The sequence below is a fragment of the Vitis riparia genome, chromosome 18 (assembly GCF_004353265.1).
Source record: "Vitis riparia cultivar Riparia Gloire de Montpellier isolate 1030 chromosome 18, EGFV_Vit.rip_1.0, whole genome shotgun sequence".
Taxonomy (NCBI): domain Eukaryota; kingdom Viridiplantae; phylum Streptophyta; class Magnoliopsida; order Vitales; family Vitaceae; genus Vitis; species Vitis riparia.
This window is the reverse complement of record NC_048448.1, coordinates 17,972,361-17,996,798: the sequence shown is the minus strand read 5'-3', so window position 1 is coordinate 17,996,798 and position 24,438 is coordinate 17,972,361. Positions and strand designations below refer to the sequence as shown.

At 40.6% G+C, this 24,438-nt stretch overlaps 5 protein-coding genes across 5 annotated transcripts; 4 read left to right on the top strand and 1 right to left on the bottom strand.

Moving 5' to 3' along the window:
* Nucleotides 1-36: 36 nt before the first annotated feature.
* On the top strand, nucleotides 37-1,932 carry LOC117905489 (mucin-3B-like). Its single transcript, XM_034818399.1, has one exon. It carries the CDS (start codon nucleotides 37-39, stop codon nucleotides 1,930-1,932), a length of 1,896 nt encoding a protein of 631 aa, XP_034674290.1.
* On the top strand, nucleotides 1,929-3,162 carry LOC117905488. The gene is made up of 2 exons (XM_034818398.1): nucleotides 1,929-3,050; nucleotides 3,118-3,162. Exons 1-2 carry the CDS (start codon nucleotides 1,929-1,931, stop codon nucleotides 3,160-3,162), a joined length of 1,167 nt encoding a protein of 388 aa, XP_034674289.1.
* Nucleotides 3,163-3,225: 63 nt separating this feature from the next.
* On the bottom strand, nucleotides 3,226-8,655 carry LOC117905487 (uncharacterized protein DDB_G0290685-like). Its single transcript, XM_034818397.1, has 7 exons — nucleotides 8,585-8,655; nucleotides 8,331-8,507; nucleotides 7,358-8,245; nucleotides 4,512-5,302; nucleotides 4,381-4,452; nucleotides 3,290-4,320; nucleotides 3,226-3,234 (listed from the first exon to the last, which is right to left on the bottom strand). Exons 1-7 carry the CDS (start codon nucleotides 8,653-8,655, stop codon nucleotides 3,226-3,228), a joined length of 3,039 nt encoding a protein of 1,012 aa, XP_034674288.1.
* A 6,576-nt stretch (nucleotides 8,656-15,231) lies between these two features.
* LOC117905486 (uncharacterized protein DDB_G0290685-like) lies at nucleotides 15,232-17,361 on the top strand. The gene is made up of 3 exons (XM_034818395.1): nucleotides 15,232-15,426; nucleotides 15,494-16,764; nucleotides 16,824-17,361. Exons 1-3 carry the CDS (start codon nucleotides 15,232-15,234, stop codon nucleotides 17,359-17,361), a joined length of 2,004 nt encoding a protein of 667 aa, XP_034674286.1.
* Nucleotides 17,362-17,429: 68 nt separating this feature from the next.
* LOC117905485 (probable serine/threonine-protein kinase DDB_G0282963) lies at nucleotides 17,430-22,708 on the top strand. The gene is made up of 5 exons (XM_034818394.1): nucleotides 17,430-18,011; nucleotides 18,095-20,707; nucleotides 20,779-21,043; nucleotides 21,117-21,715; nucleotides 21,746-22,708. Exons 1-5 carry the CDS (start codon nucleotides 17,430-17,432, stop codon nucleotides 22,706-22,708), a joined length of 5,022 nt encoding a protein of 1,673 aa, XP_034674285.1.
* The last annotated feature ends 1,730 nt before the right edge of the window (nucleotides 22,709-24,438 follow it).

Genomic DNA, 24,438 nt, shown 5'->3' with positions numbered 1-24,438 from the left:
CTCACCATTACCATTAGCGTGACTATCACCATTACCATGACTGTCTCCATTATCGTCACCATTATCGTCACTGTTACCATTATTGTTACCGCCACCATTACTGTTGTTACCGTTATCGTTATCGTCACCGTTACTATTACCGTTACCGTTACCGTCATTGTTACCATAACCGTTATCGTTTCCCTTACCGTCACTGTTACCGTCACCGTTACCTATATTGTAACCATCACCGTTATCATTATCATCACCGTTACCATCACCGTTACCAATACTGTTACCATCACCATTATCGATACAAGTACCATCACCGTTATCGATACTGTTACCGTCACTGTCACCGTTACTGTTACCTTTATCGTTATTATCAATTTTACCTTCATCGTCACCATCACCGTCACTGTCACCATCACCGTCACCGTCATCGTTACCATCATTGTCACCATTACCATCATCGTTACCGTGACCGCCACCGTAATCATCACTATTACCACCACCGGTACCTTTACCGTCACCGTTACCGTCACCGTCACCCTCATCGTTACCCTCACCATTATCGTCACCATTACCTTCACTGTTTTCGTCACCGTTACCTTCATCGTTACCGTTGCCGTTGTCGTTACCATTGCCATCACCGACAGCGTTATCATCACCGTTACCATTACCATCACCATCAGCGACAGCGTTATCGTCACCGTTATCATTACCATTACCATCACCGTCATCATCACCGTTACTATAATTGTGGCCATTATCATTACCATTACCTTTATTTTAATCGTCATCGTTACTATTTCTATCACTATTATCATTACTGTCACCGTTACCGTCACTCTTACCATCAATGACACTGTTATCGTCACCGTTACTATTAGTATCACCACTATCGTTAGCGTGATTGTCATCGTTACCATCACCAATACCATGACTGTCTCCATTATCATCACCATTATCGTCATTATTACCATTACCGTTACCGTCACCATTACTATTACTATTACTATTACTATCAGCGTTACTATTTCTATCACTATTATCGTTACTGTCACCGTTACCGTCACTATCACCGTTACCGTCAATGGCACTGTTACCGTCACCGTTACTATTACTATCACCATTATCGTTAGCGTGATAGTCACCGTTACCATCACCAGTATCATGACCGTTTCTATTATCGTCATTGTTACCGTTACCATTATCGTTATTGTCAACGATACCGTTATTATCACCGTTATCGTTACCGTCACCCTCACTGTCACCCTTAATTTTATTATTCCAATCGCCGTCACCCTTACCGTTACTGTTACCGATATCGTTACCGTCACCATTTTTGTCACCGTTACCATCACTGTTACTGATACTGTTACCATCACTGTTATTGTTACCGTCATTGTTATCATCATCGTTACCGTTATCATTACAATTACCATCATATTTAATGTTACCATTACCGTCAATGTTACCATTAGCGTTACCGTTACCATTATCGTTACTGTCACCGTTATCGTTACCGTCACCGTTACCGTTATCGTTACTGTCACCATTATCGTTACTGTTACCATCACCGTTACCATTACCGTCATTGTTACCGTCACCGTTATCGTTACCGTCACTATTACCATTACCATAATCGTCACCATCACTTTTGTTGTCACCATTACCGTCAACGTCACCGTTACCGTCACAATTACCATCACCGTTAGCATCACTATTACCGTTACCTTCACCGTTAACATTACTGTTACCTTAACCATTACTGTTACCGTCACCGTTACTGTAATCGTGGCCGTTATCGTTACGATTAATGTTATTTTTACCTTCACCGTTACTATCACCATTGCTATTTCTGTCACTGTTATCATTACTTCATCGTTACCATCACTCTTACCGTCAACAACACTGTTACCATCACCGTTACCGTTACCGTTAGCATGATCGTCACCATTACCATGACTGTCACCTTTATCGTCACTGTTACTATTACTATTACCGTCACTGTTGCTATTACCGTTACCATTACCGTCACCGTTACTGTTACCATTACTATTGCCGTCTGTGATACCGTTACCATCACCGTCACCCTTAATTTTAAAGTTATGGTCACCATCATCGTTTTCGTCATCATTACCATTATTGTTACTGTCACCGTTACCGATACCATCACCGTTACTATCACCGTTACCGTCATAGTTACCATCATCGTTACCGTTATCATCACCATTATTGATAATGTTACCATTCCCGTTACCGTCACTGTTACTGTCACTATTACCGTCATCGTTATCATCAGCATTACCGTCATCGTTACCATCACCATTTCTGATACTCTTACCATCACTATTATCGATACTGTTACCGTCACCATCATCGTTATCATCACCATTACCATCAACGTTACTGATACTGTTACCATCATTGTTATCATCACCACTATCGATACTGCTACTATCACAGTCACCGTTACCGTTACAATTATCGTGACTGTTACCGTCACCATTACTGTTACTATTTTCGTTATTCTTACCTTTACTGTTACCATCATCATTACTATTAGTGTTACCGTCACCATTACCGTCATCGTTATTATCACCGTTATCGTCACTATCAGCGTTACCGTTACCATTACAATCACCGTTACCATTACCTTTACCATTATTGTCACCATCAGCATTACCGTTACCGTCACCGTCATCATCACCGTTACTGTTTCCAATCGTGATACTGCTACCATCATTGTTAATGTTATTTTTACCATCATCGTCACGGTCACCTTTGCCGTTACCATTACAGTCACCATCACCGTTATTTTTACGGTTACCGTTATCGTCCCCGTTACTTTCCTAACTACCGTCACAGTCAACGTTGCCGTCATCATTACAATCACCATCACTATTACCGTTACTGTTTCCATTACTGTCACCGTCACTGTTACCGATGTTGTTACCGTTATTGTCATTGTTATTGTCTCCATTATCGTCATCAATACCGTTACTGTCACTATTATCGTCACCGTGACAGTTACCGTTACCATTATCGTGACTGTTACCGTTATCGTTATCATCACCGTTACCATTACTGTCACTGTTACCATCACTTTCACCGTTACCGTCATCGTTACAGATACCGTCACCTTTATCATCACTGTTACTATTACCATTAGCGTAATCGTTACCATTACTGTCACTACTACCGTCATCATTACCGTTATTGTTTCTGTTATTGTTACTATCACTGTTTCTGTTACCATTACCGTTACCGTTATCATTATTGTTACCGTTACCGTCATCATTACCGTCAATGTCACCATCACCGTTACCGTTACTGTCATCATCACTGTTACAGTTACCGTCACCGTTACTGTTACGTCACCGTTACTGTTACCGTCACCATTACCTTTACTGTTACCGTCATCGTTATCATCATCGTTATTGTTTTCGTTACGGTTACCGTCATCGTTACTGTTACCGTTATCGTCAATGTTACCGTTACCATCTGTTATACCGTTACCGTCATTATTACCGTCATCGTTACTATCACTGTTACCATTACTGTTACCGTTACCCTTACCATTACCATTATCGTCACTACTACTATCATCGTTATCATTATCATTACCGTTACCGTTTCCATTACCATTATCGATACTATTATCATCACCGTTATCGTCATCATCATTGTTACCATTACTTTTACCGTTATTGTTATCGTAACCATCACCGTCAACGTCACCATCACCATTACCATCACTTCCACCGTTACCGATACCATCACCTTTACCATCACTATTACTGTCATCGTTACCATCATCGTTATTGTTATTGTTACCGTTACCGTCACTATTACTGTCATTGTTACCATTACCATTACTGTTTCCGATATTGTTACTGTCACCGTTACCATTACCATTAGCATTACCGTTACCGTCATCGTCACCGTTACCATTACCTTCCTCGTTACTGTTATTGTCACCTTTACCATCATCATTACCATCATCGTTATCGTCACCTTTATCGTTACGGTTACCGTCATCGTTACTATTATCGTTACCGTTATCGTTAGTGTTACCGTCACCATCACCATTACCATCACTGTTACCATTACCATTACAGTTACGGTTACCGTCCCCGTTACTATTACTGTTACCTTTATCGTCATCATTAACGTTACCATCATCGTCACCATTACCATTACCATTACAGTCCGCAATATTGCTACTATTACCGTTATCGTTATCGTTATCTTTACCGTCACCATTACTGTCATTTGTACCGTTACCATTACAGTCACTGTCACTGCTATTTTTACTATTACCGTGACTGTCATCTTAACCGTTATCATCACTATTACTTTAATTGTTACTGTCACCGTTACTGATACAGTTACCATTATCGTTATCGTCATCGTTACCATCACTTTCACCGTTACCGTCATCATTACCATTACCGTCAATGTTACCTTTACCATTATTGTTTTCATTATTGTATTGTCACCATTACCATCTTCGTTACCATTACCATTATTGTTACCATTACCGTTATTGTTACCGTTACTCTCACTGTTACTGTCACCGTCACCGTTACCATCATTGTTACCATCACTGTTACCGTTACCGTTACCCTCACCGTTACAGTCACTGTTACCGTTACCGTTACCATCATTTTTACTGTTATCATCACCATTACCGTCATCGTTATCGTTAGCATTATCGTTATTGTTACGGTTACTATCATCGTTACTGTTACCGTTACCGTCATCATTATTGTCACTGTTATCTCCACCGCTACCATTACTGTTACCGTTATCATCACTATTACTGTCATTGTTACCGTTATCATTACCGTTACCATTCACAATACTGCAACCATCACCGTCATCGGTATCATTACCGTCACTGTCACCGTTACCATTACAGTCATTATCACTGTTATTTTTACTGTTACCGTTACTATCATCTTGATCGTTATCATCACTATTACTTTCACCGTTACCGTCATCATCATCATCACTGTTATCGACACTGTTACCGTTATCGTCACTGTTACTATCATCGTGACCGTCATTGTTACCGTTATCGATACCGTCACTATTACCATTGCCATTACCGTTACCGCTATCATTATCATCACCGTTATTGTTATCGTCACTATTATCGTTATCGTCACCGTTACCATCACTTTTACCATTATCGTCACCGTTACCGATTATGTCACCCATACCGTCATTGTTACCTTTACCGTCATCGTTACTGTTACCGTCACTATTATTGTCATCGTTACTGTTACTGTTTCTGTTATTGTTACCGTCTCTGTTACCGTTACCATTATCATTACCGTTACCGTTACCATTATCGTTACCATTACCGTTACCATTACCATTATCGTTACCATTATCATTACCATTATTATTACCATTACCGTCATCATTACCGTTACCATTACAGTCACTGTTTCTATCATCGTTAGCGTTACTGTCATCGTTACTATCACTGTTACCGTCACCGGCTATTCATAGCAACTAGAGCCTTGAGCTCTTGTTCGAGAGTCGTTCATGTCAACCATAAGCCTTAATTGTTCATAGTATCTACAATGCTGAGCCCATGATCTGTAGTATTTCATGTCATTGACAGCTCTAAGTTGTTCATAGCATCAAGAGCCTTGAGCTCATGACCCAAAGCCGTTCATCTCAATCATAGCTCGAAGCTATTCATAGCATCTAGAGCCCTGAGTTCTCGACCTAGAGTACCTAATATCTTCTACAACCCTGAGCTATTAATAGCATCTAGAGCCTTAAGCTCAAGACCTGGAGTTGTTCATGTCAACCACAGCCTTGAGATGTTCATAACATCGAGAGCCTTGAACTCACGACCTAGAGTCTTTCATGTCATCAACAACCGTAAGTTGTGCATAGCATTTAAAGCCTTGAGCTCATGACTTGGAGTCTTTCTTGTTAATCACAATCCTATGTTGTTCATAGAATTTAGAGGCCTGAGCTAATGAATCGAAGTCATTCATCTTATCCACAACCCTAAGTTGTTAATAACATTTACAAGCCTGAGCTCACAATCCAGAGTCATTCATGTCAACCATGGATTTTAGCAGTTCATATCATCTAGAGGCTTCAACTCATGATGTAGAATCATTCATATCATCCACAGCTTTAAGTAGTTCATAGTGTCTAGAGGCTTAAGCTAATGTGATCTTAAGTCATTCATATCATCCACAACTCTAAGCTTTTTATAACATCTAGAGCTTTGGTCTCACGACCTAGAGTAGCTCATGTCATCCATAGCCCAGAGCTATTCATAGCATTTAGAGCCTTAAGCTCATAATTTGGAGTCATTCATGTCAATCACAATCTTGAGCTGTTCATAGTACCTAGAGCCTTGAGCTCTTGACCTAGAGTCTTTCATGTCATCAAAAACCCAAACCTCTGTATAGCATTTAGAGCCCTCAACTCATGACCCAAAGTCTTTATAGTCATTGATAACCTTAAGTTATGCATAACTTCTAGAGCCCTAAGCTCACGACTAGGAGTCTTTGATGTCAACCATAGGCTTGAGCTCTTCATAGAATCTAGAGGCCTGAGCCCATGACCCAAAGTTGTTCATGTCATCCATAAGCTTAACTTTTTAGTAGCATCTAGAGCCTTTAACTCACTACCCAAAGTCATTCATGTTAATTGTCGCCCTGAGTTGTTCATAGTGTCGAGAGCCCTGAACTCACGACCTAGAGTCATTCATATCTTCCACAGCCATGAGCAGTTCATAGCATCTAGTGGCTTGAGCTCATGACACGGAATCGTTCAAATCATCCACAACCTAGAGTGGTTCATAGCATTTACAGGCCTAAGCTCATGGGATCCTAAGTTATTCATACCTTCTAGAGCCCTAAGCTCAAGACCTAGAGTCTTTCATGTCAACCACTACCTTGAGTTGTTCATAATATCTAAAGCTTTAAGCTCATAACCCGGAGTTGGTCATGTCATCCATAGCCTTGAGTTGTTGAGAGCATCTAGTGCCTTGAGCTCACGACCTGGAGACGTTTATGTCATCCACAACCTTAAGCTTTTCATAGCATCTAGAGCCTTAAGATCACAACTCCGATCCGTTCATGTCTTCCATAGCTCTGAGTCGTTCATAGCATCTAGAGGCTTGAGCTTAGGAAGTAGAATCGTTCATATCATCCACAACCCTAAGCAATTCGTAACATCTAGAGGATTGAGCTCATGGGATCCTAACCCATTCATATCATCCACAACTCTGAGCTATTCATAGCATCCAAAGCCCTAAGTTCACGACCCAGAGTAGTTCATGTCATCCATAGCCCTGAGTTGTTCATAGCATCTAGATCCTTGAGCTCACGACTTAGAATCATTCACGTCAACCATAATCCTGAGTTGTAGTACCATAATTATTACTATCACCGTCATCGTTACAATTACTATTATTGTCACCGTCATAGTTACCGTATTCATAATAGTTAAAGTGACCATTACCATGACAGTTACCATTATCGTCACTGTTACTGTAACCGTTACTGTTATCATCACCGTAACTGTTACAGTCACCGTCACCTGACTGTCATCGTTACCGGTACAATTACTGTCAAAGTAACCATTATCGTCACAGTAACCATTACCGTAACCGCAACCGCAACCGTTACCGTAACCGCAACTGCAACCATAACCATTACCGTAACCGCAACTGTAACCATTACCGTAACCGCAACCATAACCGTTACCGCTTCCATTATAGTTATTATTACCGTCATCGTTACCGTCACCGTTACCGTTATCGTCACTTTTATCATTACCATTATTTTTACCGTCACCGTTATAGTTACCATTATCATAACCATTACCGTCACCATTACCGTCATCTTTACTGTGACCGTTATCTTGATTGTGACCGTTACCATCACTATTATTGTAACCGTCACTATTACCATTACTGTCATCGTTGCCGTGATCGTGACCGTTATCGTGACCATTTTCGTCACCGTTATTGTTACTATGATCGTGACCATTTTCGTCATCGTTATCGTTACCATTACTCTTACCATTACTGTTAATGTTACCGTCACCGTTACCATGATCGATACCATTACTCTCATCATTACTATCACTGTTACCGATACAGTGACCATTACCATCACCATTACTATGACCATCACCGTTACCGTTACCATCACAGTCACAATTACCGTTACCATTATCGTGATAGTTACCATAACCGTTACCATTATCGTCACTGTTACCGTCACCGTTATCGTTACCATCACTATTTCAATCACCTTGACCATCACCGTTACCGTGACTATTACCTTTACCATTACTGACCATCACCGTTACCGCAATCATTACTATTACCGTCATCGTTACCATTATTGTCACCGTAACCAATACCGTCACCGTTATCATCACCGTCACTGTCACCATTATCGTTACCGTTACTGTCACCGTAACCAATACGATCATCGTCACCGTAATTGTTACCATAATCGTTACTATCACTGTCAATTACCATTATTGTCACTGTCACCGTTACGATTATCGTTACCGTAACCATAACCGTTAAAGTGACCGTTACCGTGCAGTTACCATTGTCTTGATCGTTACTATAACCATTACCATTACCATCACCGTAACCGTTACCGTCATTGTCACCTCACTGTCACCGTTACCGTTACCGTTACAATCATAGTCACTATTACTGTTACCATCACCGTAACCGTTACAGTAACCATAACCGTTACAGTAACCATAACCGTTATTGTCACCGTTACCGTCACCATCACCTTAATCGTCACCGTTACCATCATCGTTACCGTTACCGTTACTGTTACCTTCACTGTTACCGTTACCTTTACCGTTACCGTAATTTTTATCGTCATCGTTATAGTTACAATTATAGTAGCCATTACCGTCACCATAACCATTGCTGTCACCATTATCGTCACAGTTACTGTGACCGTGACCGTTACCATTACCACAACCGTCACTATTACCATTACCGTGACCGTGACCGTTTTCATCACCATTATCGTTACCGTTACCGTTACCATTACCGTTATTATTACCGTCACTATTACCATTGCAGTAACCGTCATTGTTACCGTTACCGTTACTGTTATCATCACCATTACCATTATTATTACCGTTACCGTTACCATCACCATTATCGTTACCGTCATCGTTATCGTTAGCATTACTGTTACCGTCACTGTTATCATTACCTTTATTATTACCGTAATTTTTACCATCACCGTTATAATTATAGTTATAATAGCCATTACCGTTACCATTATTGTCACCATTACCGTCACAGTTACTATGACTATTATCGTGACTGTGACCGTTACCATCACCATTATTGTAACCGTCACTATTACCATTACCGTCACTATTATCGTGACCGTGACCGTTTTTGTCACCGTTATCGTTACCATTACCGTTACTATTACCATCACTATTACCGTCGCAGTAACCGTCACTATTACCGTAATCGTTATCATCACCATTACCATTATTATTATTGTTCTCGTTACCGTCACCATTATCGTTTTCGTAATCGTGAACTTTATCGTCATCATTACAGTTACGGTGACTATCCCCGTTATCGTTACCATCATCATTACCATCACCATTACCATTACAGTTACCGTTACCGTCACCATTACCGTTACCGTTACCGTCACTGTGACTGTCACCGTTACCGTCACCATCACAATCACCATTACCGTTACTATCATCGCTACCGTCATCGTTACCATTACTATCACTGTTACCATTACTATCATTGTTACCGTCATTATTACCATCAACATCACTGTTATTATTACCAACACCGTTATTGTTATCGTTATCGTTACCATTACTACTACCGTTTTCGATACAAGTATCGTCACCGTTACCATTACTGTTATAGTCTTCGATACTGTTATCGTCACCATTACAGTGACCGTTACCATCATCGTCACCATAACTGTTACCATAACCGTTACCATCACCATCATCGTTACAATTATCATTATTGTCACCGTGACCATTACAAATATCATTACCATAACCATAACCATTAAAGTGACCATTACCATGAAAGTTATAATTATCGTCACTGTTACTGTAACCGTTACCGTTACCATCACCGTAACCATTACCGTCACCGTCACCGTTACTGTTACCATTGTTATCACAGTCACCATTACCGTTACCATCATCATAATCGTTACCGTAACCATTACCATCACCGTTATCGTTTCCATTACCGTTACTATTATTATCATCGTTACCGTCATCGTTATCGTTACTGTTAGCGTCACTGTTACTGTTACCTTCACCATTACCGTTATTTTTACTGTCATCATTGTTACTGTTATTGTTACCATTATCGTCACTGTTATCGTCAATATCACCATTACCATCACTGTTGCCATTACCGTCATTGTTATCATTATCGTCATCATAATCGTGATCGTTATCGTCACCATTACCGTTATCGTGACCGTGATCGTTACCATTTCCACACTATTACTATTACCGTTAAAGTTATCATCACCGTTACTATCACCATTACCGTTATCGTTACCGTTACAGTCACCATTACAATCACCATCATAGTCACCAATACCGTTACCATTACTATCATCGTTACCGTTACCATCATCGTTACCTTTATCATCACCGTTACCGTTACCGTCACCGTTATCATTATCGTTACCATTACCATTACCGTTACGGTTTGGGATACCGTTATCTTCACCGTTAACGTCAACGTCACGGTAACTGTTACCATAACCGTTACCGGCACCATCACCGTTACCATTACCGTCACCGTTACTGTTACCGTCTCTATTACCATCACCGTTATTGTTACCGTTACCGTTATCGTGACTGTTACCGTAACCGTTACCATCACCATTACCGTCATCGTTACCTTGACCGTGATTGTTACTATAACCGTCATCGTTACCATCACCATAACCGTCATCGTTACCATCACCGTCACCGTCATCGTTACCATCATCGTGACCGTCATAGTTATCGCCACCGTCACCGTCACCGTCACTGTTACCATCATTCTTTCAATCACTGTTACCGTGACTATTACCGTTACCATTACTGTTACTATTATCATCACCGTTACAGTAATCATTACTACTACCGTCATCGTTATCGTTAATGTCACCGTAACTAATATCATCACCATTATCGTCACCGTGAATGTGACCATTACTGTGATCGTGATCGTTACCGTCACATTACCGTCACCATTACCATCACCGTCACCATCACCGTTATCGTCACTGATACCATTACCATTACTCTCATCATTCTATGACTAGTACCAATATAGTGACCGTTACCGTCACCATTACTGTGACCGTCACTGTTACTGTCACTATTACCGCTACCATTACAGTCATTATAACTGTCACCGTCATCATCACTGTGATTGTTACCTTTACCATTACCATGACCATCACCTTAATCACCATTACTATCACTGTCACCGTTACCGTCACTGTTGTTACCATCACTGTCACCATTATCATCAATGGGACCGTTACCGTTATAATTACCATTATCATCACTGTTACCGTAATCATCACCGTTACTGTTATAGTTATCGCTTCCATTACCGTTACCGTCACCATTACCGTGATTGTGTACGTTATCGTCACCATTATCGTTACCGTGACCGTCCCCATTACCATTACCATCACAGTTATTATCCCTATTATCGTCACCGTTATCGTTACCGTCACCAGTACCATAACCATCACTGTTACTGTTACCATTACTGTTACTGTCACCGTTATTGTCACCGTAACAATTATCATTACCGTGATCGTTACCATTACCATTATAGTGATCGTCACCACTACCACTACGGTAACGGTGATGATGATGGTAATGGTGATGGTGATAGTGACGGTAACAATAACGGTAATGATGACGGTAACGGTCACGGTCACGGTCACGGTAACGATAATGGTGACAATAACATTCACGATTACGATAACAGTAATGGTAACAGTGACGGTAATGGTAACGGTAACGATAACAGTAACAGTAATGGGAACGGTAACGGTGATGATAACGATAAAAGTAACAGTGACGGTAATGGTAACGGTAACAGTCACAGTAATTGTCATGGTCACGACGATGGTGACGGTGGCGATAACTATGACGGTAACGTCTTGGTAACTGTGACAGTAACGGTGATGGTAATAGTTCTAGTGCTGATAACGGTCATCGTCACGGTAATGATAACGGTTACAATAACGATGATGGTAACCATAATGAAAACGATTATGGTAAAGATAATGCTAATGGTGACGGTAACGGTAAAGGTGACGGTGATAGTAAAGGTTATGGTAACAGTTACGGTGACGGTGACAATAACCGTCACTGTAACGGTGACGATAACATTAACGAAGATAGTAACAGTAATGGTAATAGTAACAATAACGATAACGGTGTGGGTAATGATAACGGTGACGGTAACGATAACGGTGACATTGACAGTAATAGTGATGGTAACGGTAACGGTAATGGTGACTGTGATGGTGATGGTAACGGTGATGGTGACGGTCAGGGTAATAGTGATGGTAACAATGACGGTAACGGTTTTGGCAACAATAATGGTAACAATGACGGTGATGGTGACAGTTGCGGTAATGATCCTGGTGAAGGTTACGGTAACAGTCACAGTCACGGTCACAGTAACTGTAACGGTAACGGTCATGGTAACTATAACGGTAACGGTCATGGTAACTATAACGATAACGGTCACAGTCATGGTTACGGTAACAATGATGGTAGCGGTAACGGTAACGGTGATGGTAACTGTTACTATAACGGTTGCGGTAACAATTATGGTAAGAGTTGTGGTGACGGTAATGGTAACAATAGCGGTGATAGTAATGATAACAGTAACAATCACGGTAACTATAACGGTAACAGTAACGGTAATGGTAACAATAATGGTAACAGCAATGATGACAATAATGGTGACGGTGACAGAAACGGTGATGATAATGGTGACAGAGACGATAATGGTAATGGTGATGATTATTGTAACGGTTATGGTAATGATTACGGTAACGGTTATGGTAACAGTTGCGGTGATGGTAATGGTAACAATGACGTTTGATAGTAATGATAATAGTAATGGTCATGGTAACTATGACAATAACAGAATGGTAATGGTAACGATAATGGTAACAACAACAATGACAATAATGGTGATAGTGACGGTGACGATAACGGTCACGGTCATGGTTACGGTGATCGTAAAGGTTACGATGACGATGACACTAAAGATAACGTTAATGGTGATGGTGACGATGACTGTAACGGTCACAGCCACGGTGACGGTAATGGTAACAATAGCGGGCACGGTCATGGTCATGGTAACAATGATGGTAACAGTGATAGTGGCGATAACAATCACAGTCACGGTGATGGTAACGGTGATGGTTACGGTGATGGTAACGGTGACGGTGACGGTGACGGTAACAGTGATGGTAATGGTAATGGTGACGGTAATGGTGATGGGAAAAGTAAGAGTAACAATGAAGCTAATGATTACGGTTACGGTGACTATAACGGTGACAGTAACAATGACAATGACGGTAACGGTGAAGGTGACGACTACGACAATGGTTACGGTAATGGTAACAATAATGGTGATGGTGACCGTAATGGTAAATGTAAAGATGATGGTGAAGGTGACAATAACAGTAGCGGTAATAGTGACGGTTACGATAATGGAGATAGTAACGACCATGATCACAGTAACGGTGATGATAACTATGACTATGATGATAATGGTAACAATAACGACAACGGTAACGATAATGAAAACGTAAATGGAAATAATAGCAGTAACGGTAAAGGTAACGATAATAGTGATGGTAACGGTAATGGTCATAGTAACGATGACGAAAACAGTTACGGTAATGATGACGATGACAGTAACGGTGACGGTGATGGTAATGGTAACGATGACAGTAAGGGTGATGATAACGGTTACGGTGACAGTAATGGTGATGGTAACGGTTACGATGACGATAACAGTGATGGTAACGATTACAGTGACGATAACGCTAATGGTTACGGTGGCGGTAATAGTTATGGTGGTGGTAATGGTAATGGTAACGATAACGAAAAGGGTTATAGTGACAGTAATGGTAACGGTAATGGTGACGGTAAACTTTATGATGATGGTAACGATAATGGTGATGGTCATGGTAATTATGACGGTAACACTAATGGTAACGGTGATGGTAACGGTAACGATGATGGTAACGGTTATGGTGATGGCAATGGTTATAGTTACGATGATGATAATAGTGACGAAAACGGTCATGGTAACGGTGATGGTGATAGTAACGGTGACAGTAAAGGTAACGATGATAATAACGGTCATGGTCACGGTTACGATGATGGTAACAGTGATTGTAACGGTTATAGTGACGGTGATGATGATGATAACGGTAACGGTGACGGTAATGTTTATGGTGATGGTAACGGTAACGGTGACGGTCATAGTAATTGGGACGATAACAGTAATGGTAATGGTAACGATTACGATAATGGTAACGATTACAGTGATAGTAACGGTAAATTTGATAGTGACATTAACGGTGACGGTAACGGTGATGGTAATAGTTACAATGACGGTAATGGTTACGATGATGGTAACAGTGACGATAACGGTTATGGTGACAGAAATAGTAATGGTAACAATTACGATGACAGTAACGGTAATGGTTACAATGACGGTAACGTTTACGGTGATGTAACGGTAATGATGACGGTCATGGTAATTGTGACAGTAATAGTAACGGTAATGGTAACGGTGACGATAACGTTTACAGCTACGGTAATGGTTACAGTAATGGTTGCGATGACGGTAATGGCAATGGTGACGGTGACAGTGACAGTAACGATTATGGTCATGGTAATTATAACGGTAGCAATAGCGATAATGGTAATTGTAACAGTGACGCTGACTATAACGCTGACGGTGATAGTAATGGTGATGGTAACGGTTACAACAATGGTAATGGCAACGATAATGGTAATGGTGAGGGTGACGATTACAGTTACGGTGATGGTCCCGGTGATAGTTATGATAACGGTCACTGTCATTATAACTGTAACTATAGGGGTAACGGTCATGGTCATGGTACGATAAAAGTGAAGGTAATAGTGACGATAACGATAATGGTGATGGTTATGGTAACAATTACGGTAACGGTTATGGTAATAGTTGTGGTGACGGTAATGGTAACAATAGCGGTAATAGTAACGATAACGGTAACAGTCACGGTAACTATAACTGTAACAGTAACGGTAATGGTAATAATAATGGTAATAGCAACGATGACGATAATGGTGACGGTGACGAAAACGGTGATGGTAACGGTGATAGAGACGATAACGGTAATGGTGAAGGTAATGATCACGGTCACGATGATGGTAACAGTTCGATGACGATGACACTAAAGATAACGTTAATGGTGACAGTGACGATGGCGGTAACGGTCAGAGTCACGATGACGGTAATGGTCACGATCTCGTTCACGGTAACAATGATTGTAACTGCGATAGTGGCTATAACGGTCACAGTCATGATGATGGTAACGGTGACGATAACGGTGACAATGACGATAACGGTCACAGTCACAGTTATGGTGATGGTAACAATGACTGTAACGGTGACAATGGCGGTAACGGTCACAATCACAGTGATGGTAACGGTCACGGTGACGATCACGGTAATGGTCAAGGTAACGGTTACGATGGTGATGACACTAAAGATAACGGTAACGATGGTGGTAACGATCACAGTCACGGTGACGGTAACGGTCATAGTCCCAGTGACGGTAACGGTGACGGTGGCGATAACGGTCACAGTCATGATGGCGGTAACGATCACAGTCACGATGACGATAACGGTCATGGTCACGGTGACAGTAATGGTGAGAGGAACAGTGACGGTAATGGTGACGGGAAAAGTAATAGTAAAAATAATGGTAATGATTATGGTTACGGTTATGGTGACTGTAACAATGACAGTAATGGTGAAGGTGGCAGGTACGATAATTGTTACGGTGATGGTAACAGTAACAGTAACAATAACGAGGACGGTGATCGTAACGGTAAAGGTAAGGATGATGTTGACAGTGACTATAATAGTAACGGTAATAGTGACGGTAATGATAATGGTGTTGGTAACAACCACGATCATGGCAACAGTGACCATAATGATGGCTGTGATGATAATCGTAACGATAGCGACAACGGTAATGGTAACGAAAACGGTAACAGTAATAATAACGGTAACGTTAAAGGTAATGATAACAGTGATGGTAATGGTAATGGTAATAGTAATGATGACTGCAACGATGATGATAGAGGTGATGGAAACGGCTACGATGAGGGTAACGGTGATGGTAATGGTGACAGTAATGGTTACGATGATGGTAAGAGTAACGATTACAGTTACGGTGACGGTTATGATGACAGTAACAATTATGGTAACGGTAACTATGACAATAATGGTAATGGTAATGGTGACGGTAATGGTAGCAGTGATGATAATGTAACCGTAACATTGACGGTTATTGGGATGGTAACGGTGACAGTAATGGTAATGATAATGGTGATGATAATGGTAACGGTAACGGTGACAGTGATGATAATGGTGGCGGTGACGGTGACAGTGACAGTAACGGCGACAGTGACAGTAACGACGTCGGTGACAGTAATGGTAACAGTGATGGTAACGGTAACGATAACGATAACAATTACAGTGATGGTCACGATAACGATAACGATAACAATATCGGTTATGGTGATGGTGACAGTGATGATGACTGTAATGATAACAGTGACTGTGACAGTAACGATGACAGTCACGGTAATGGTGATGGTCACTGTATTGGTAATAGTCATAGTAATCATGAGAGTAATGATAACGGTGATGATGACAGTAACAGTTATGATAATAATTACGATAACGATGACAGTAATGACTATGGTAATAATTACGGTGACGATGACTGTAACGGTGACGATAACAATATCAAAGACGGTAACAGTAATGATAATGGTAACGATAACAACAACGGTGTGGGTAATAATAACAGTAACGGTAATGGTGATTGTAATAGTAATGGTGACGTTGACTGTAATAGTGAAAGTAACAGTAACGATGACGGTAACGGTAATGGTGACTGTGATGGTGATGGTAACGGTAATAGTGACAGTAACAGTGACGATAACAGTAACGGTAACGATAACGATGACAGTAATGGTAACAATAACGGTGATGGTGATGATAACGTGTGATTACGGTAACAGTAACGGTGATGGTAATGGTAACGGTGACAGAAATCGTAATGGGAATGGTAACAGTAATGGTGATGATAATGGTAATGGTAACAGTGACTGTAACAATGACAGTAATGGTAACAGTTGTGGCAACAGTTATGGTGACGGTGACGGTAACGGCCACGGTGATGGTAATGATGATAGTGATAGTAATGGTGATTACGGTGATGGTCACGGTACCGGTAATGGTAACAATAATGGTGACGGTGATGGTGACAGTGACAAAGACTGGTGACGATGACTATAACGGTAATGGTAACAGTGACGGTAATGGTGATGGTAATGGTCACTGTATAGGTAACAGTCGTAGTAATGACAAGAGTAACGGTAACGCTAACGGTATCAGTGACAGTAATGGTGATGGTGACGGTGACGGTAATGTGACAGTAACGGTCACGGTCACAATAACGGTAACGATGACGATAACAGTAACGATTACGGTAATGGTGACGGTAATAATAACAGTTATGGTAACGGTAATAGTCACGGTAACAGTGACGGTCACGGTGATTGAAACGATGATGGTAACGGTGACGGTGACAGTGAGGGTGGCGATAACTGTGATGGTCACAGTGACGGTGACGGTTATGGTAACGGTCATGGTCAAGGTAACGATGACCATAACGTTGATGGTAACGGTAATGGTGATGGTAATCATTACGATAACGATCACAATAATGATAACGGTTAGACTAACGATATCGATGACGGTAGTAACAGAAACAATAACGGTAACGGTGATGCTAAAAGATACGATAATGGTAATGGTAACGGTGACGGTAATGGTTATGGTAACAGTTTCGGTGACGGTGACGGTAACGGTCACGAAAATGGTGAAGATAAAAGGATCGCGGATGGCAACAGTAACGATAACGATAATGGTGACGATATTGATAATGGTGACAATAACAGTAACAGTGACGGTAACGGTAATGGTGATGATAAATATGACGGTAACTTTAACGATAACGGTAATGGTGATGGAAATGGTAACGGTAGCAGTTACGGTAACGGTAACGATAACAGTGACGATAACGGTAACAATGATGGTAAAGGTGATGTTGACTATAATAGTGACGATAATGGTGACAGTAACGGTAAGAATGACGATAACTTTAACGATAACGATAATGGTGACGGAAATGGTAATGGTAGCAGTTACGGTAACAGTAACGATAACAGTGACGATAACGGTAACAATGATGGTAATGGTGATGTTGACTATAATAGTGGCGATAATGGTGACAGTAACGGTAAGAATGACGATAATTATCATGATGATGGTAACGATGACGGTGAAGGTCACGGTAACGGTAACGGTGACGATTACGGTGACAGTGATGGTAATGATGACGGTAACAGTGATTGTAACGATGATAGTGACGGTAACAGTGATTGTAATGATGACGATAATGGTTATGATTGCGATTACGAAAACGGTTACAATTGCGATTACGATTACAGTTATGGTGACGGTAACGATTTCGGTGGCGGTAACGGTTACAGTGACGGTAACGGTGACAGTAACACTAACAGTAATGGTTATAATAACGGTAACGATTACGGTAACAGTGACAGTAACGGTTACGATAATGATTACGGTAATGGTTTTGGTAACGGTTACGATAACGATAACACTTACGATAACAGTAATGGTGACTATAACAAAAACGATAACGGTGATGGTAACGGTAATAGAAACGGTTACGATTACAGTAATGGTGACGGTAACAGTAACAATAATGGTAACGATAATGGTAACAGTAATTGTGACGATAACAGTAATGGTAATGGTAACAGTGACGGTAATGGTAATAGTAACGGTGACGGTGACGGTAACGGTTACAGTGACGATAACAGTGATAGTGATGGTGATAGCAATGGTAATGGTAAGGGTGACAATGACGGTGACGGTAAATGTGATGGTGACATTAACAGTGACGGTGACGGTAACAGTGACGGGGACGGTGACGATGACGATAACTGTAACGATTACGATGACGATAATGATTACGGTGACAGTGATGGTGATGATAACAGTGACAGTAATGGTTATAATAACGGTAAAGGTTATGGTAACAGTGATGGTAATGGTTACGATAACAATTACAGTAATGGTTATAGTAATGGTAACACTAATTGTAACGGTTACGACAATGGTTACTGGAACGGTAATGGTGTCGATAACGTTGACGGTAACAATATCGATAATGGTGACGATAACAGAAATGATAACGGTGACGGTAACAGAAACGATAACGGTGATGGTAACAGTAACAGTAACAGTAACGGGGAAGGTGATGGTAACGGTGATAGTAACAGTTACGATTACAATAACGGTGATGGTGACAGTAATGGTAATGGTAACGGTCAGGGTAATTGTTATGGTAATAGTAACGGTAACGATAATTGTGACGGTAACAGTAACGGGAAAGTAACAGTAATAGTAACGGGGAAGGTGATGGTAACGGTTACGATTACAATAACGGTGATGGTGACAGTAATGGTAACGGTAACGGTCAGGGTAATTGTTATGGTAATAGTAACGGCAACGATAATTGTGACGGTAACAGTAACAGTAACGGTAACAGTGACGGTAACGGTGCAAGTAACGACCACTATCACGATCATAATAATGCTGACGATAATGGTGACAGTGACGGTAATGGTGATTGTAACGGTTACGGTGACGATAATGGCAACAGTGACTGTAACAGTAACGGTAAACGATAACGGTGACAATGATGGTGACAGTGGCAATAACATTCACGGTTACAGTGACAGTAACGATGACAATAATGGTAACGGTAACGACGACAGTAATGGTTACAATAACGATTATGGTAACGGCTACGATGATGGTAACGGTAAAAGTAACAATAATGGTAACAATGATGGTGACAGTAACGATAACGGTAACGATCACTGTAATTGTGACGATAATAATAACGGTAATGGTAACAATAATGGTAATAGTAATGATGACGGTAACGGTGATGAAAATGATAACGAAAACGGTGATGGTAACCGTGACAACAACAATAACGGTAACGGTGATTGTAACAATGATGGTGACGGTAACAGCGATAATAATGGTAATAGTGACAATGCCGGTGACGATGACGGTGGCAGCAACGGTCACAATCACGTTGATGGTAACAGTCACGATACCAGAGACGGTAATAGTGATGGTTACGGTAACAATAACGATAACGGAAACGGTAATGGTATCGATAACAGTAACAATAACGGAACCAGTGACGGTAATGGTAATGGTGATGGTAAAAATATGATAACAATAACGGTAACGGTGACTATAAAGTAGAAAGTGACGATAATGATGATGGTAACGATAATGGTTATGATCATGATTAGGGTGACGGTAACAGTAATTGTAACAATAATGGTGACAGTGACCATATCGGTAAAGATAAGGGTGATGGTGATTGTGATGGTGACAGTATCGATAATGGTAACGATAACGGTGATGGTAACCGTAACAATAATGATAATGGTGACGATAAAAGTAACGATGATGATAACAGTGATGGTAACTACAATAGTGACGTTGACAGTGACGGTAACAGTAACAGTGACGATAATGATGATGATAATGGTGATGATGATAGTAATAGTAACGGTAATGGTGACCGTTATAGTTACTATAACAATGATGGTAAAGGTGACGGTTATGGTAATGGTGATGGTAACAGTCACGATCACTGTAATGGTCACAATAACGGTGACGGTAATGGTTACACTGACGGTAATGGTAATGGTAACGGAAATGACGACGGTAACAATAACGGAAACGATAAAGGTAACGCTAACAGTGATGGTAACAATAACAGTAACGGGTAACAGTCACGGTGACAATAATTGTAATTGTAACGGTGATGGTGACAGTAACGGTTATGGTGATGGTGATGGTGATGGTAACGGTCACGACAACGGTGATGATAACAGTATCGAAGATAGTACCAGTAATGGTAACGGTGACGATAACTGTATTGAAGACGGTAACAATAATGGTAATGATAATGATAACGATAACGGTGATGGTAACAGTAACGGTGACGGTAATGGTAACGGTGACGTTGACAATCATAGTGACAATAAGGGTGATAGTAATGGTGACGGTAACTGTAATGGTGATTGTGATGGTGATGGTAATGATAACGGTAATGGTGACGGTCACAGTGATGCTAACGGTAATGGTAAGGACAATGGTGACGATAATGGTAACGATGATGGTAACGGTAACGGTAACGGTAACAGGGATAATCAAGGTAATGGTAATGGTGACAATAACGTTCACGCTTGAAGTAACGGTAACGGTGAGGGTAATGGTAATGGTGATGGTAACGATAATAATAATGGTAATGGTGATGATAACGGTAACGATAATAATGACGATTATTGTGACGGTAATGGTAAAAGTAATGGTAACGGTCATGGTGATGATAACAATAATGATGACGGTGATGGTATCGGCAACAGTGACGGTCACGGTGATAGTCAGAGCAATGGCGATTACGATGATGGTCACAATAATGGTAACGGTAACAATAACGGTGAAGGTGACGATGACTGTAACGATAACGGTAATGGTAACAGTGACAGTAACGGTGACGGTCACGGTAATAGTCACTGTATCGATAACAGTCATAGTAATGATGAGATTAAGGGTAATGGTAATGGTATCAATGACGGTGATGGTGACGGTAATGTGACAGTAATGGTCACGATCACATTGACGATGACAATAATGGTTATGGTGACAGTAATGGTAATGATGATGGTAATAGTAACGATTATGGTAACGGTGACGGTAATAGTAACAGTAATGTTAAATGTAATGGTCATAGTAACGGTGATGGAAACGGTGATGGTGACGGTGACGGTGGTGATAACTGTGAAGGTCAGGGTGACGATGATGGTAATGATGATAGTTACGATAATGGTCATGGTACAGGTGACGGTAATGGTCACATTGACGGTGACGATAACCGTGATAGTAACGGTCACATTGATGGTGATGATAATGATGATGGTAACGATCATGGTCACAGTAACGGTCACATTGACGGTGGCGATAATGGTGACGGTAATGGTTACGGTGATAGTAACGGTAACAATGACGATAACAGTAATGATTACAATAACGGTGACAATAATAGTAATAGTAATGGTAACGATAATAGTCACGGTAACGGTCACGGTCACAGTGATTGAAACGGTGATGGTAACAGTGATAGTGACGGTGACGGTAACGATGACAATTATGGTTACGAACACAGTCTAGGTAACGGTGACGGTAATGGTGACGGTAACGGTGACGGTATCGATGATGATAATGGTATCCGTGATGGTAATGGTGATGGTAACGGTCACGATAACGGTTAAAATAATGGTAACAATGACGGTAATAATAAGAGAAAGAATAACGGTAACGGTGACTGTAACGGTGACGGTAATGGTGACGGTAACGGTGATAGTATCGATGATGATAATGGTGACGATTACAGCGACAATGACGGTAACTGTGATGATGATGGTAACAATATCAGTAATGGTGAAGATAACGGTGACTGTAATGGTGATGATAACGAAGACGGTAACGGTAACGATGATGGTAATAGTAATGGTAATGGTAACGGTAACGGTGATGGAAATGGTCACGGTAACGGTGACGATAATGGTAATAGTGACGGTTATGGTAATGGTGATGATAACGGTCACGATCACGATAACGGTCACAGTAACGATGACGGTAATGGTGACGATAATGGTTATGATAACGGTAACTATAACGGTGATGATAAAAATAACGGTAATGGTAAAGGTAACGGTAATAGTGATTGTAACAATAACAATGATGGTAACGATGACGGTAAAAGTAACGGTAATGGAAATGGTAACAGTGATGCTAATAGTGATGGTAAAGGTAATGGTAATAGTGACTGTAACGGTTATGGTTACGGCTACTGTAACGGTAATGGTAACGGTGACAGTAACGGTAGCGGTTACGGTGACGGAAACGGTAACGGTTACGGTGACGGTAATAGTAACGGTTATAGTAATGGTAACGATAACGGTTACAGTAATGACGACGATAATGGTAACTTTCATGGTAACAATCACTTTAACGGCTATGGTTACGATAACGATGATAGTAACGGTTATGGTAATAGTTATGAGGACGGGGACGATAACTGTCACGGTAATAGTGATGATAACAGTATCGAAGATGGTTAGAATAATGGTAACAATAATGATAATGGTGTTGGCAATGATAACAATGACTGTAACTGATGAGAATCAACAAGCATTCAAGGATCCATTGCATGTTCTAGTTGGGCCTATTACTAAAGCAAGATCCAAGAAGATCAAAGAAGCACTTAATGGGCTAATTCAAGAGATTTGGGTTGATTCTAACGCAGGACATTCCAAGCTTAGCCCTAAGGAAGTTGAAGGTGTAATAAATTTAATCCAAGCTATTGAGGGCTAATCTAGCTTGATTGGGCGTGATTTATGGCATGGATTAATGACTGATTGACTTTCCAACTCCATATCAATTAATAGACATTTTTCTTATTCTAGAGCTTCTAATTTTAGGCCAAATCTACCTTAATTTTAGGCTTTTATTATTTAGAACATTTTTTTAGCTATTTTCCTATTTTGGATCTGCTAATTTCAGACCAAATCAACTTTTATTTAGGGTTTTAATATTTAGTAAGTTTTTTTCATGACATATAAATAGCATGCACTCATTGTAATAGGGGATAATTGATTGAATAAAAAAATCATAAAAGGTGAGGCTTTGCTCTTCTTTTGGTTCTTCAAGAACTGTTAACTTATTAGGGATTCTTCCTTGTGGCGTTCAAACTTTATACCTTCGGTTCGTGATTCCATTGTAATCATTGGGTCAAGGTTTGTTACTTATACTTTTTGGTTCGCATTTAACTTATAAACGTTGGGTCAGGGTTCTATCAAAAATCTATATTTTAGCTTTCTTGGGCAATTATTCCAATA